Genomic DNA, 13,499 nt, shown 5'->3' with positions numbered 1-13,499 from the left:
GTCTGACCCCCTTCGTTTTACATTGGGTGGGACAGGAGTGCTAACCGCAGACTGACAAGACTGTCTTTCGTGGTCGGCTGTCCCAGGGCAGAGCCTCGGGGACGGGAGGTAACCTGCCAGTTACTGCTAGCTCCCTCGTGAAGGAGAAGAGGGACAGGCGCATTTTCCCTGCTGAATTTGAAACCCGGATCACTTTACTCGATTAAAACTGCTTTTGAATGTTCCTTGGATAGTTTCCCTCCGTCTTCATAAGGCCCTTAGTCCTGAAGGTTCAGAGCAACCTCACTTAGTTCTCCATGAGCTAGACATGCACAGAGAAGTGGCACGAATCCTTTAAGAAGCCAGGAGCTGCAGCGATCTTTGGCCTTCGAAAGATTCTGATAACTGGATTTTCGTCTCTGATTACTGATAATGTTTTTAATTTGGAGCTGGAGCTGTTCCCTCTGGTGATAAGTGCAGTTTGAGCAGGCAGGGCACGCTCTTGTTCCACAATAGAGTTCAAATTCGATTTTGCCCCACCAGGTACAGGACCGGGAAAACTGGGCTTCTGTTAATGCCATACCTTGGCCCAGTGTTCCTAAGTTTTTGTTGGCTGTTTTTCTCTTTCATGAGTTTTGCCATATCTGAGTACCACCTGAAGCTTTACTTACTATTTTGCTTGAAATCCATTCGCTGTTATACTTGAATAAATTTGTTTTACTGCTGTAAATGTAAAACTAGTATTACTTGTCCTTAATTGAAGGTAATAAAATAAATACAATAAAGACAAAAGTTATTAAATTCTAGCTAGATAGTATTGCTTGCCACAGGTTCTGAGCCCAAGGCCTGTATCCCTTTAATTGAAAGGCAGATTAACCTGGGCTGAAGACCAGAACTCGCCTCCCAGGAACGTGATGGATTGGGGTGGGGGAGGGGGGAATGGAGACTCCTTTTTCCTTGGCTCAGTAATCGTTCTAATGCTTTTGACTCCACGTGGTACTCAGCCTACCTTTGAAAAACACTGCCTTTTAAAAAACCCATTCCTTTATGTTCTGGGTGAGGAATTAAGTATTTGGACTTGTGTGAAAACCTGTCTGTAGGATGTGATCAGACTACCACCAAGGAAGTAGATGGCACTGTCCCTACACCCAAAAAATGTGTCATCTAATAAGGGACGGAATAAACTGATAATAGGAGAAAAGACAGAATCGATAAATGTATAGAAGCAAGAGTTCCACAAACATGCAGTATTTCACACCAGCACGTGAGCCGTAGAGGAAGGAAGACAGGTCTGTTTCGTTCACTCATGGATCTATCCCCAGAGGTTAGAAGAGTGCTTGGCACCCAGGAGGCACTCAGCAAATACCTCCTGAGTCAAGGAATACAAACCCCATTCCAGTCTCCCAGTGGGGATATAACTGTACAGTTCACGGGTGGGGACTGGATTGGTGCAGTGTAGACGGGATATGGAGAGGCAAGATTTAGACGGAATCGTGAGGTGATAGGCAGAGAGCATGCACGCACACGCACTCGCACACACACAGTGGCTCAGACAGTACCTATGAAAGCGGTGGATTAAGTTTGACAAAGGTTGTGACCTTAGAACAGCCTCAAAATGCAAACTACCTCCCTGTCCCCCAATTTGGGTACTCCTTTCCCCAGACCTAAAGCCATCCCCCTTCTTGTTTTATAAACATATTTCAGACTGATACACACCCTGGAAAAGATGTTTCAGCAAGATAAGCCATCTTCGGTTCGAGGAGTGACACCTATTTCTAGAAGTGTGGGTGTGACATTCAGACGCCCGGCTTTGCTTAGGTGGGTTGGTAGTTACAGGTGCCGCCGTACTCCACTTGTTAACGGGGCTCCTCAGACCTTTGCAGCTAAGCTGTGCTGCCCTTTCCCACGGTTCCCTTGGCTGGTTGTTTTTTTGTTAAATGGAATCACTGCTCCTCTGGTATTAATCTGCCGTCACACAATTTGCTGGTCGAGAAATAGCCAAGTCTCTGGAAGTGTTTTTCAAGAATAAACAAGACCAGCGGAGCAGCAGGGTTATAAATGTGAGGCAATAAGGTGGCAGAAGTGCTACTGCTCTTTCTGAACGAGCACTGCTGTCACACGCGTGACCGCAGGCCTCCGGGTCTGTCTCTCCGCGGGAGGGGCGGCGACACGGAAGAGGCAGCTCGGCCCCACACCGAGGGGGGCTGTCGGGGCCGCCCGAGGGCAGGAAGGCCCTGCTGGAGCGCCGGCTGCACGGGCTTTGTGACAGGCTTCCAGTTCCAGAAACATGACGCCAGGATTGTAGTCTGGGTGTTTCCCACGTTGGTTATGTGATACTAAACCTTCGGCTCAGTTATACCTGGAGAATGTTCTTCAGAAAGCTCATTTTTTGTTTTCTTTCACACGAAGGCTGATTTTTAAATATGGCCAAATACGAATGTAGGCCAAACCACGAACCAAGAAGCAAGGTCTGAACCTTAATGTACTGAACCTCAAACCTAACCTCGTTTTTTAACTATAGGCCCTTATTTTTTAACAGACGAACCTAGTGAAACACTAGCAGGAACCAAAATTCATGTTTTCTAAACTAAGCGAAGTCAACACCACAAAATACTTTTAAACTTTAGCTTTGAACTAAAACCTCAGAGTCTCTGCATCCGAGGAACCCGGCTGTTGTCTCTCTGGGAAGGGGTGTGCTCTGGGGCTCGGCTCCGGCCTCTGCTCAGTGGAGAAGTAAGCGAAGTCAACACCACAAAATACTTTTAAACTTTAGCTTTGAACTAAAACCTCAGAGTCTCTGCATCCGAGGAACCTGGCTGTTGTCTCTCTGGGAAGGGGTGTGCTCTGGGGTCGGCTCCGGCCTCTGCTCGGTGGAGAAGGCTGAATTTCCATGTGAACTAATGAACTCATTCGTGTGTTTGTCTCTCAGGTTCAGTATTTCTTCAAGATCTTGGATAACTAGCAGTAGAGAAAGCCAAGAAGTCACAGGCTGGGGGCATTTAGACAAGAGTGAATCACGCACGTGAGGAATGTGTTCATTCTTTTATTGTCCATTGTTTTCACCTGACTGAATACAAGATCAACAAGAGCACTGTACTCCTGGCAATTATTATATATGTTAGAACATGGATTTTGCACTGTAGACAACATTTAACACCAGTCTATGGGGTACTGCATCGCTTTTTATAAAGTCCAAAATAAAGATTTATTTTCAAACAAGTGACTTTGGTTTATTTCATACATTACACTTTTTCTTGCAGAAAAAAATAAAATTGTACAACTGCATAAATATAAAATTCTTCCACCATGAAAATGGTTAAAACATTCATAAAGACACAGCACCAGCATGTGATGCCTCCAGAGAAAAGGAAAAAAGGAAAGTAAAAGAAAATGTACAAAGCAAATGAATTTGGCCTGTCACCAGCCCAAGTGACAGGCGATCCAGATCTCAGACACAGCTTCAGAACGTACTGGAGGACAAGGGAAGAGATGTCAAGACGGCATTCAGTACAAAGCACAACACAACCCATCACCTTTTTGTGTTTTTCTGTAGTGTCACTTAAAATGTAAAGGGCAGTTCCCCCATGACAGCCCACCCCCACCCCCACCCCAGGAAAAAACAAACAAACAAAAAGTAAAGACCCAACACCACAGGAAAAGACTATGGAGTGTGTTAAAAATGCTCATTGATGGGCCATGATTTTTGAAAGAGCCAAACCCTAAAAAAAAAAAAAAAAAAAAAGTACCATGCCAGTTTTATTCCCATTGAATATTTACACCTTGGACAGCAAACCTTGCTCACAGAAAGTAGAAAACAGATACGATAAAACATGGCTTGGAAGATGACCAGAGTGCGCACCTATCGTACTGCACGCTAAATCCAACACACAGGCGGCAATACTTAGGGGCCAGAAACACTGCTTACTACGAGTCAGTTATGGAATCATAATTTACAGTAAAAATGGGCACGTCCCAAGGCTCAATTTTTATTTTTTCTTTTGTCATTTACAGTAGAATAAATATTTTGTTGCTATTGCTACACTTTAAATTTACATTCTAACCTATTAAATGCAGAAAGCTAGTGTAAAGCATATAGATTAAGTGTAGGTCCCATACGTATGACAGTTTATTCAAGACTAGTAGGTTTTTGTTTTTGTATCTTTTTTAACTTTTTAAATGGCTAGTGGGAAAGATCTGTGCTTGTGATCAGCTCTTAACTTCAATTTTTACATCAAAGCGTCCCTGAAAACGGTCTTTCTCGCTGTACCCGATGTTCTCGCCGTACGCCTTACACTCGATGCGGATTTCTGTGTCCGTGGTAAGGTTGGTGAACTGCACAGCCAGCAGGGGCTGCAGGTACTTGGGCTGCAGGAGCTTGCCGTAGTAGGGGTAATACTGCAGGGGAAAACCGGGGTAGCCGCCCAGGCCGAAATACTCCACGTTTCCGATTTTATCCTTATCTTCGTCTCGCTAAAAACCAGAGGGAAACGAGACGTTAGCGGCTCGCAGCCTGGCTCCCTACTTGCGGTGACGAACAAGGCTCTCGATCCCACCGAGCAGCCTGCGAACCTGCAAACCCTCTGACGCGCCTGCTCAGAGCTCCCCCAAGAGCAGCGGAACGCTCACCCCCGGGGGACACCGCTACGGGAGCCCACCCGAGCGAACAGCACGTGCTCAGGCTAATCCCGGCAGCCGTGGGACGCGGTCATAAAAGGAAACTATTCTCTCTGCACAAGTGAAGGAACCACAGCAGACGCCAACCAAGCATCTCTCCAAAGCCAACACACCTAGAAAGGCACCTGCCACGGGAAGTCAGAAATCCGCTGACGGCGGTGGCCCAGGGGATGGTACTGCAGCGACATCCCCTCCAAAGGTCTCCCTAATCGCCCCTCATGTTCTTGCAGCCATTTCATTTCTTGGTGCCCGCATAAAACAGCACTGTGTAGAGATTCCCTTTCTTTGTTCTGCCCTCTCTGTAAACAACCCATTAGGAACCTATTTTTAGATCTAAAGGGAACACGTGCTATTACCTTATCTTCCATTATTTTTTATTTTATTTTTTTCATTATCTTTAAAAGAAGAGCCAAAACCACATTTTTCAATGTGAAATTGTCAGAAAAAAAAAAAAAAAAAAAAAGTTGGCCTGAAATGTTTCGCACACCATGGGGCCAGAGCAGCACTGTGTGGGCTGGAGTTCACCTCCCAGTTCTATAAACCAATATTCCAGCTAATCAAATTCAGATAATTCAGTTTCTTGTTCTGATGGAGAAACTGTCATGCGGTTTTAGCCTTGTTACACCCTGCTCTCAAGAATGTTCTAACCCCCTATAGCCACAGTCAACTGAGACTAACGCCTAGAAGCCATGTTTCTCTTCTCCTGCAGTCAAGGTTTACCTCTAACTGAACACAGCCTCACCCGTGCTCCCCCCTCCCCCCCACCCCCACCGCCCTCAGTAAGAAGCGTCTCCTTACCTTGCCAGTGCACTGAACCGGCAGGACGTAGGGACTGTACTTCATCACGGGGTAAGCGTCCAAGGACTCATTCTTGGGAGGCTAAAAGTAAGAACCCACGTTGGTCAGTAAGTTTGTAAATAACTGTCTCCATTCCTGAAAAATGAAGCTAGTTTGTGGCATAAACAAGTACACACTGGTCACAAAAAGTCAACTGAAGTAACAAAACACTTGCAGACAACAGAATGAATGACTCCCCTAACCAATCCATGCTGGGAATTTGTCGAAATCAAAATCAGCGCCCGAGTTCTGCGAGGCTGCGAGTAAGTGCGATGCCGCCCTGCAGCGCGGGGGACTTCTAGTGCGCTTCCCTCCGGGACACGGAAAAATAAAAGCCAACCCGGCACGACTATTCCTCGTTTGCTAAGATTATAATAATTAGATGGAAAAGTTGGTTGACATTTGTTTTTATAAAACCTGGGCTTTCCTCCATGAACAAATAATGCCATCCTTTTCCCTCAAGCAGGCCTTCTTCAAGTAGGCTTTTTTTCTTCGAATCTTTGAATTTCCAGTAGCGGCACCACCATTATAAGAAGCACCTCCAGTTCTGTGAAGGAGTCCAAGACGTACAACAGGTCAAGGGAGCAAGTGCCCTCGAGGTAGCAGCCCCCTTCCACTGAAGGGACCCAGAGTACTGCTGCGGTCAAACATCTAGAGGGTTCCCTCCTGCAGCCCTGGCTCAAATCCACCCCAGAAGAGGTGTGATGAACACCTTTCCTTGGACAGCCAGCCACCTGCTTGCTTACTCAGATCAGCGTAGCACGTGGGTCTTGACATGAGCTGGAACTCACACCTCGTCTAACCAAAGTCAGATAAAAAGGCAATTCTCTGTATCAGTAAAGAGCCAATATGTTTGATCCTCTTTTAGAATACAAGAAAAAGATCATCAAGATCTGATTCTCTTAGAATGTTCTACCAGCAACAGATTTATCTTTAAAGATAGGGAGAGAAAAATGCTTATTAACTAAGAAGTTGCCAGGGGCGCCTGGGTGGCACAGCGGTTAAGCGTCTGCCTTCGGCTCAGAGCGTGATCCCGGCGTTATGGGATCAAGCCCCACATCAGGCTCCACTGCTATGAGCCTGCTTCTTCCTCTCCCACTCCCCCTGCTTGTGTTCCCTCTCTCGCTGGCTGTCTCTATCTCTGCCGAATAAATAAATAAAATCTTTAAAAAAAAAAAAAAAAGAAGTTGCCAGAATCTATCCTCAGAGGGCGAGGAAACAGGCATATCGACGAGATGCTGGAGTACCACAACCTCGGACAGAAATAATTCTCCCAACAAAACTGGGGGGGGGGGGGGGGGAGGGGGAATTTGGGGTGAGGCGATGAGTTAAACAGTGGCAATGGATAACCAAGTGGAGACCAAAGACAAAAGAAAAAAAAGGACAGAAAAGAAAGAGTAGCTGAACTCATCACTCGGCAGGCAGCTCTACAGATGTGGGAAGAGATGGGAATCACAACAGGACCACCTCTGGGGGCTGGGGGACAGTATCACTCAATCCCTACGCAGAGCTATCATCACAAGTGAGGGACTCGTCTTCCTTCCGACCACCACACCGCTCCCTTCCACGGCTAAACAGGGGCTCTGTCTGGGTGAAGGGCTCCCAGGCAACACGAGTATCAACTCTAAGTGTGACATGACGGTTCTCACCATCTCTCTTCCACTATAGCCTAACTTCCGTGGAAAGAAGATTACAGTTCTGTGGAGACAGAGGTACATTAATTTCTGCAGGAGGGCCGTTCACGTCTGCCAGCCGGGCCTCCATCCATCCTGCACACCCATCTGTCTGCGCCTCAGGTGGCCGGAAAGGAGTTCTGAGGCCTCCCCCAGTTAAGCTAAAACTTTTCGTCACTACCTCAACTATCTGTCTTTAAGGAGACTCCTGGGTAATAAGCATTGTGGAAACACGTTAAGAGCATACAGCAGAAAATTAATGAACAAAAGAGCCAGATTCCAGAAATGAGGTTTGTTCCTGTAACTCAGGAGACTGTGTGGTCAATTCCTGTCAGAATGGAAAACTCGACTCTGCGTCTGCGAGGGCGACGGGGGCCCTGGGCAGCAGCCTTGCTTCAGGGAGAAGGACGGCTCTACTTGCCACGACCTGAGGAAGAACATGGAACAGCAGCCGGTTTTATGAAAGCAGCGGTAACACCAACACGTTTCCTCCTCATAAACAATTACTCTCGTCTCACCGGATGGCGAAGGACAGCAAGCTGCCATCGTTCAGTGACCTCCAGTAATGGTCACCCGCCCTCGGCGGCAAGAACACCCCAAGCCGACACCACGCTTGTCAAAGCTCAACCTGAACGGCGGGTCAGCTTCTCATTTTGCAATGAAGTTGTCATTCAGTAAAAAAAAACAAACACCCTGTGTTTTCAGGTTACCGGGCCATTTTTACAAAATATTCTTGGGCTCCAAGAATACCAAAACCTGAGTGAGACTGTCCATGCAGGCGGTTTTTAAATCTGAAAATACCTTTTTCTATTTTTATTTTCAGAGTTCACGTGATGGAATGACATCACAGAAGTATTAAGAACAGAGCCCCCGGACTTACTCCAGAACGTGGCTCTACCCCTCAGAATTTCTCTCACTTTAGAACACGAGATAAGTGACCTAACTTTCAAGGATCTCAAGGCCGATGCAGAAGGTTTTGGTGTTCCTCTACTGACTGGGCTTCCAAGTCGCCACTGAGTATACTCTGTATCTTCCTCATAGACGCTCCTCGTACCAATTAGCCACTTCATCCAACCGAGAAAGGCTCTTCTAAATTCTAGGGTTTAAAACGTGACTTGCCTTTGGTTTGAAGCCCAGCACTCGGTTGAGCTTTATTATGATACATGGTTTGCCTTCTTTGTAGCCGTAAGACTCATCGTTTATTCCAGAGCAATTTCCCAACCACTCAAGCTTGAACCTGCAGACTTTTCGCTCTCCTCGTTCGTTGTTAAATTCTCCTCGTTCTTTGATTTCGCTGGGCACATCTGAAAACAGAAAACACCATTTTCGCTTTGTCCCCACAGCTCCCTGGGCGCCACCTGTCACGGTGACCCACTCTCAGGCCGTGCATTTAGTGCCCGGTCTGCATGAAGCAAGGACTTCCAGCAAACCATCTCTGGTTCCCTCACGGACATTAAAAAGGCCTTTTACCCCAAGCAATAGCTGGTATGTGATCCCACACCAGGGCTTCGTGGCACTTGATGATCCACACATGATGTTTTGGTCTGTGGCAATATTTCTCTTCCCTTAAATAATGGATGACTCAGCTATTTCGGAGACTGAGCGGAAACCCGATCGCCCGTCATGAGCAGCCTCATCGACACAGGTCAACACCAGCTGAGCTCATTAACAGGGACATTATAATTAGAAGGCAAATTAAAAGGATTGTCAATAATTTTCAGAACTGGAAGGGTTTGGGTCAGAAGTGCCTGGCCATTGCTAGGCCACTGTCTCTGCCACTAATTAGCATGTTAAACAGGAGAAAAAATGATTTTCTTCCTTTTCAGCCACCGTTCAAGGTTTAAGACATTTTTTTTTTTGAATTTTTGCCTTTTCAAGCTATGACTTCTTATAATAAGCATTTGTTCAACTGAAAAAATGGCACTGTAGTATTTTTGATTCATACCTCGTAACAAAGCCAGAAGAAGAATACAAGAAATAGAGAATTCAAAGTTAATACAAAGCATCCTGCAGGACACTGACGCAAATAACATAATTTGTGTATTTCTAAGGTCACAAAATAACTATTTTGCCTTTAAAAGGTAAAGGGCCTCCATTCAGTCCATCTCCAGGGAAGTGATTCACCCTACATCTTTCATACAGGCCTTTTAATTACTGCAAAGATGAAAACCTCACTGAAATCCTAATGAGAGAAATCTAGTGAAAATGTTTCTTTTACTCTTTTCAGAATGACTTAAAGTGGCAATTTACCCCATAATTACGATCAAACAGTGCCACATGATGAACTGGTGGTGTTAAATGCTTGAACTGAGTCAGAGGACTGATGTCACCTAGTAACTCAGACAGAAGTCTTGTCTAAGTAGGTCTGAAAACATGGCTGCATAACGCACACTCCAGGCATCAAGGAGGAAGATGTGTGTTCCTGTCAGCAGTTAATAAGTCTAAGAGCCACCCTTCCCTTACCATTCCTTACTGAAATGCTGAGCTGCCTGAGACCTATTTCACCATCCATCCCAACCACGGGCTAGGAAGGTCTCTACCCTGACCAGAAATCATCCTTTGTCCGTATCAGTGTAGCTAATTATGCCAAGGAGCCATTCTAGTGAGAGAAAGGCCCTGTACACTCTTCTGCAGGGAGAATGGGGGCGGGGCACAGAAATGTGGAAATATTAACAGTTGTGTTTCTCAAAATCAATAGATGTAAAAGAACCGTAACTGTAACTGTGGTCTTTGAGTGTGAGTGGTAAAAAGCAAACATATCCAGGAGTGTTTTAAAGCAAGACACTTTCCAAATGCAGATAATCCTAATACTTGAGGCTACTTTGTTTCTTCCGTCGCATCCAAGCCTAAACCATAAAGTCTTCTTGCTTTAAAAAAAAAAAAAACGAAAAAAAACTGTCCTCTCAATATGGCCAGACTTCAATCATTTAATTATTTCAAGAGTATCGTTCAATCATTAAATAACAGATAGAAATGGGAAATAAGAATTAACCAACCACAAACATCCAAAATGAGTCTACTTACTGCCGCAATCTTCAAAAATCATTTCATCCTTCTGGGCTGAATCTTTGTACTTCTCCAGGAACCTAACTATGTTGAGCACATATGCCTCATAGCTCTTGGGTTCGTTAGGGCGAAAGGAAATTTCTGTCTTTTGGATCTGAGGGATCTGTGTTAATCCTAGACCAGACAGAAAGAACAACACGGAAAATCATTAGTGGGAAGGTAGTCAACTAGGACCATTCAAAGCAGGTTCGCCACATACAAACGTGCTTTGCCAATTCCACCTACTAAAAAGAATGGGTTAAAGTCTTGCCTCTCTTGTGAAATCACTTCTCTGGCGTTTAGACTTAGTACCGAAGGACCAATGATGGTGTCTTACTATATCATTTTATTTACCCAGCAACACTTCAAGATAGGCATTATCTCCATTTTATGAATGAAACTTCATGCACAGAAAGGTTAAGTGCTTGGCCCAAGGTCGCGAAGGAAGTGGCGGAACCAGAATGTCAACCCATGTGTGCCGTACTCCAAAGCCTCTTATCTTTGCAGCCTTGCCATGGGATCATATTAAAAACAAACTGCAGAGCTAGCTAGTCTTTCTTGTAGGTGGCTTTCCTTTCCCTAACGGCACATAAGCCTTCGAGCACAGAGGTCTTTTACACTTTCAGGAATGAGCTGATGACCAATCCAAACTCTACAAGACTCCAGACTACTCAACAGAGATATTTCGATGGATCTTCAACCCAAAGTCGATGCACTGGGATTATGTACAGTTACCATTCCTGCTTTCCATTCCAAAAGCAAGTCAAGTGCCAGCCAGGATAAAATTCAAAGTATGACTACCTTGGATTTTCACTCTTTAACCGATGTTTTAGATTTTTTAATTTTCAGAAGCCTCTATCATCACAAGATTTCCTAGATAGATATGTGACCACCACATAGTACTATAGAGGGGCGATGGGTGAAGACTTGATCAGCTGCCTTCTAGTCTTGGATTGCCAGGTGTGATCCACGTTGCCTGGTTAAATTTACATTTCAGATAAACCATGTCCCGTGTCCTATTTAGGACATCTATAAAAACCAACTTCATGGTTTATCTGACGGTCAACTTTAATTAGGTGTCCTGCACTTTATTTGCTAAATCTCACTGTCCTATTCTAATCCCCACTCCAGACGTCGTGTTGGGCACAGAAGCTGGCTCATCCCTGCAGCCTCTCAGAGCACCACCTCACCTTCACCCAGGGGCGTGTTAAGAGCACCACCTCACCTTCACCCAGGGGCGTGTTAAGAGCACCACCTCACCTTCACCCAGGGGCGTGTTAAACCTGCCGCCCCTCCCGCTCCACCCCAGACCTGCCAAGCCAGAACCGTTACTGATGGGACTCGAGAATCTCGAAAGTAACGAGCCTGAACTGAAGGGATCCCTAAGCACTCTTGGTTTGAGAACCACTGCTCTGGGGAGTCAGAAGCTGAGAGAGACGACAGTGACACAGATAGGATGAAGACGAGGACATAATTAAAGGGATGACAAGAAAGGTGACAATTTAGCAGCACCGTTTTTGTGAGGCTGGAGGCCAGGCTTCGATAGGGGCTGGGCTCAATGGCAGCTCTTTTTCTAGTGATGAAGGATGGCTCTGAGCTTCCAAAGTGGTTAAAGAATGAGGGTGGCCCAGCTTAGGGGGCTTAATGGGCAAGTTGTTCCATACTTGCAGTTGTTCCCTAGACGAATGGAAAAAATAGGGACGAAGACCAAGAACGTGAGGGTCTGGAACCAGGCAGAGGGACTGCCCTAGGCAAACGACTTTACAAGTAACACGAAGGATCATCCCAGAAAGGATCATGTAGGACCTGAGGAATCCAAGAGAAAAAAGCTGTCAACAATGATGGAGAGGAGTCACGAAAACGGAAGTAGCAGGATTTGCTCTTACAAAAATCATCAGTTAAAAATAAACAAGGGTTACTACAATTCAAAATAGGTTTAGATGCTCACAAACCCTAGAAAATTGTTTGTACGACTAAAGCAATTTAAGTATACCCTGAACAATCTTTCTCTACGTTAAGTTAGAAAATTGGCATTGTGACCATATATAGCACGAAGAGACGATAAAATAAAAATGACAGATACCTGCAAAACTAAAATAAAATAAAACAAAAGTAAGAAGTTTCCATTGGAGATTTCATGCTTGAGAAAGAAAGTATGGAAAATAGGACTCCCTACTGGAATGGGGAAGGCCAGGGGGTGAGGGTGGGGGCATTCCTGGTTGGACTTAAACTAGACGTTTAAGTCAAGGTGACATGCCTGGACCTGCCGAAGGGCAGAGGAAGGCCCAAGGCCAGAGGTTTAACAGAACTCAGGAGGATGGGGTGTTTTCCTAGAATAATCCTGGGATCAGCAGAGAATGGAGCCTGATGGGCATTCCCACCGGAGGCCCACCGGGGAGCCCGTGCATGGCAGCCAGAGATGTCAGCGGCAAATGCCTTCAGAACCTGTCACGCAGGTTTGCTGAGATCTGTCTGTGACTGGGGTGGGAGTGGGAGCAGGAATGAACTAACTCTACGTGTGCAGGGTAAACGGCATTGCCAGGCTCGGGGTGAAGGCAGGAGACAGGGGCAAAGAGAAGGGTGAAGAGGCGGCGATCCATCGTCAGAAAGCAAGGAGTGCTCTCACCCAGCCTTCGAGAAGGGGGTGGTGGGGAAGAAGCTGCCAGCCGCCCTGGGGGACACCAGCAGGATAAGTAACAATCATGCCGGCTGCGGTCCCTCGGCAGAGCAGGGGACACGGCAAAAAAAACGAAATGCTAGCAAAAGGTCAGTGAGCCCGCGTGCGATTTGGAGAGTCTCACCCAGTGAGTTTAAAAGAGGAGGGCGACCCTAGAAGGTCACGTGAGAGTAACATGGTAGGACCTCAACCACAAGGTGAGTGTCTGGCTTCAGCATTCCGGGCAGCCCTTCCCGATCCAGCCCCTTCTGAATTCTCTCTGCCAGTGGTCCGTCAAGGACCAAGCTTCCATCTCCTGGACTGGGTGACGTACTTCCCAGACTCTCCCAGAGGAAAAAGGACAGCAGGGAGAGGAGGTGGCATTATACAGAGTGCTTTTCACTCCCTCGAGCTACCAAGTCCAAGTTCGCCACTATTAGAAGCAACCAGGTGACACGCGTGAGACCCCAGGGCATCAGCAACCCTGACTTAGGGCTCTGGGCTCTCACCCGCAGAAGGGCACTGCTAGCGAGTGGATCTATCCGGAGCCTGAGAACTGTGGACACAACTAAGTTCACGTCCACCCAGAGACAGACCAGTGATTCCCATCAGCAAGCGCCTCTGTGGTTAAGAAT

At 46.2% G+C, this 13,499-nt stretch overlaps 2 protein-coding genes across 5 annotated transcripts in view; one reads left to right on the top strand and one right to left on the bottom strand.

Moving 5' to 3' along the window:
• The window catches only part of NME7 (NME/NM23 family member 7), a 243,095-nt gene extending 239,900 nt beyond the window's left edge, over positions 1 to 3,195 (top strand). For all 4 annotated transcript variants that reach the window (XM_008695848.2, XM_040636186.1, XM_008695838.2 and 1 more), the window contains exon 12: positions 2,909 to 3,195. In XM_008695848.2, coding sequence (XP_008694070.1) covers positions 2,909 to 2,941 — 33 coding nt within the window. In that variant the 3' untranslated portion in view covers positions 2,942 to 3,195. The remainder of the gene's footprint in view (positions 1 to 2,908) is intronic.
• The window catches only part of ATP1B1 (ATPase Na+/K+ transporting subunit beta 1), a 25,910-nt gene continuing 15,420 nt past the window's right edge, over positions 3,010 to 13,499 (bottom strand). The window contains exons 3-6 of the mRNA XM_040636187.1: positions 10,188 to 10,343; positions 8,283 to 8,467; positions 5,452 to 5,532; positions 3,010 to 4,449 (exon numbers count right to left, since the gene is read on the bottom strand). Of these exons, the coding sequence (XP_040492121.1) occupies positions 4,186 to 4,449; positions 5,452 to 5,532; positions 8,283 to 8,467; positions 10,188 to 10,343 (686 nt within the window). The 3' untranslated portion in view covers positions 3,010 to 4,185. The remainder of the gene's footprint in view (positions 4,450 to 5,451; positions 5,533 to 8,282; positions 8,468 to 10,187; positions 10,344 to 13,499) is intronic.

The sequence above is a fragment of the Ursus maritimus genome, unplaced genomic scaffold (genome assembly GCF_017311325.1).
Source record: "Ursus maritimus isolate PB19 unplaced genomic scaffold, ASM1731132v1 scaffold_2, whole genome shotgun sequence".
In the NCBI taxonomy this organism is placed as follows: Eukaryota; Metazoa; Chordata; class Mammalia; order Carnivora; family Ursidae; genus Ursus; species Ursus maritimus.
Note: the sequence above shows the minus strand (reverse complement) of the source record. Positions and strands in the feature narration are given on the sequence as shown.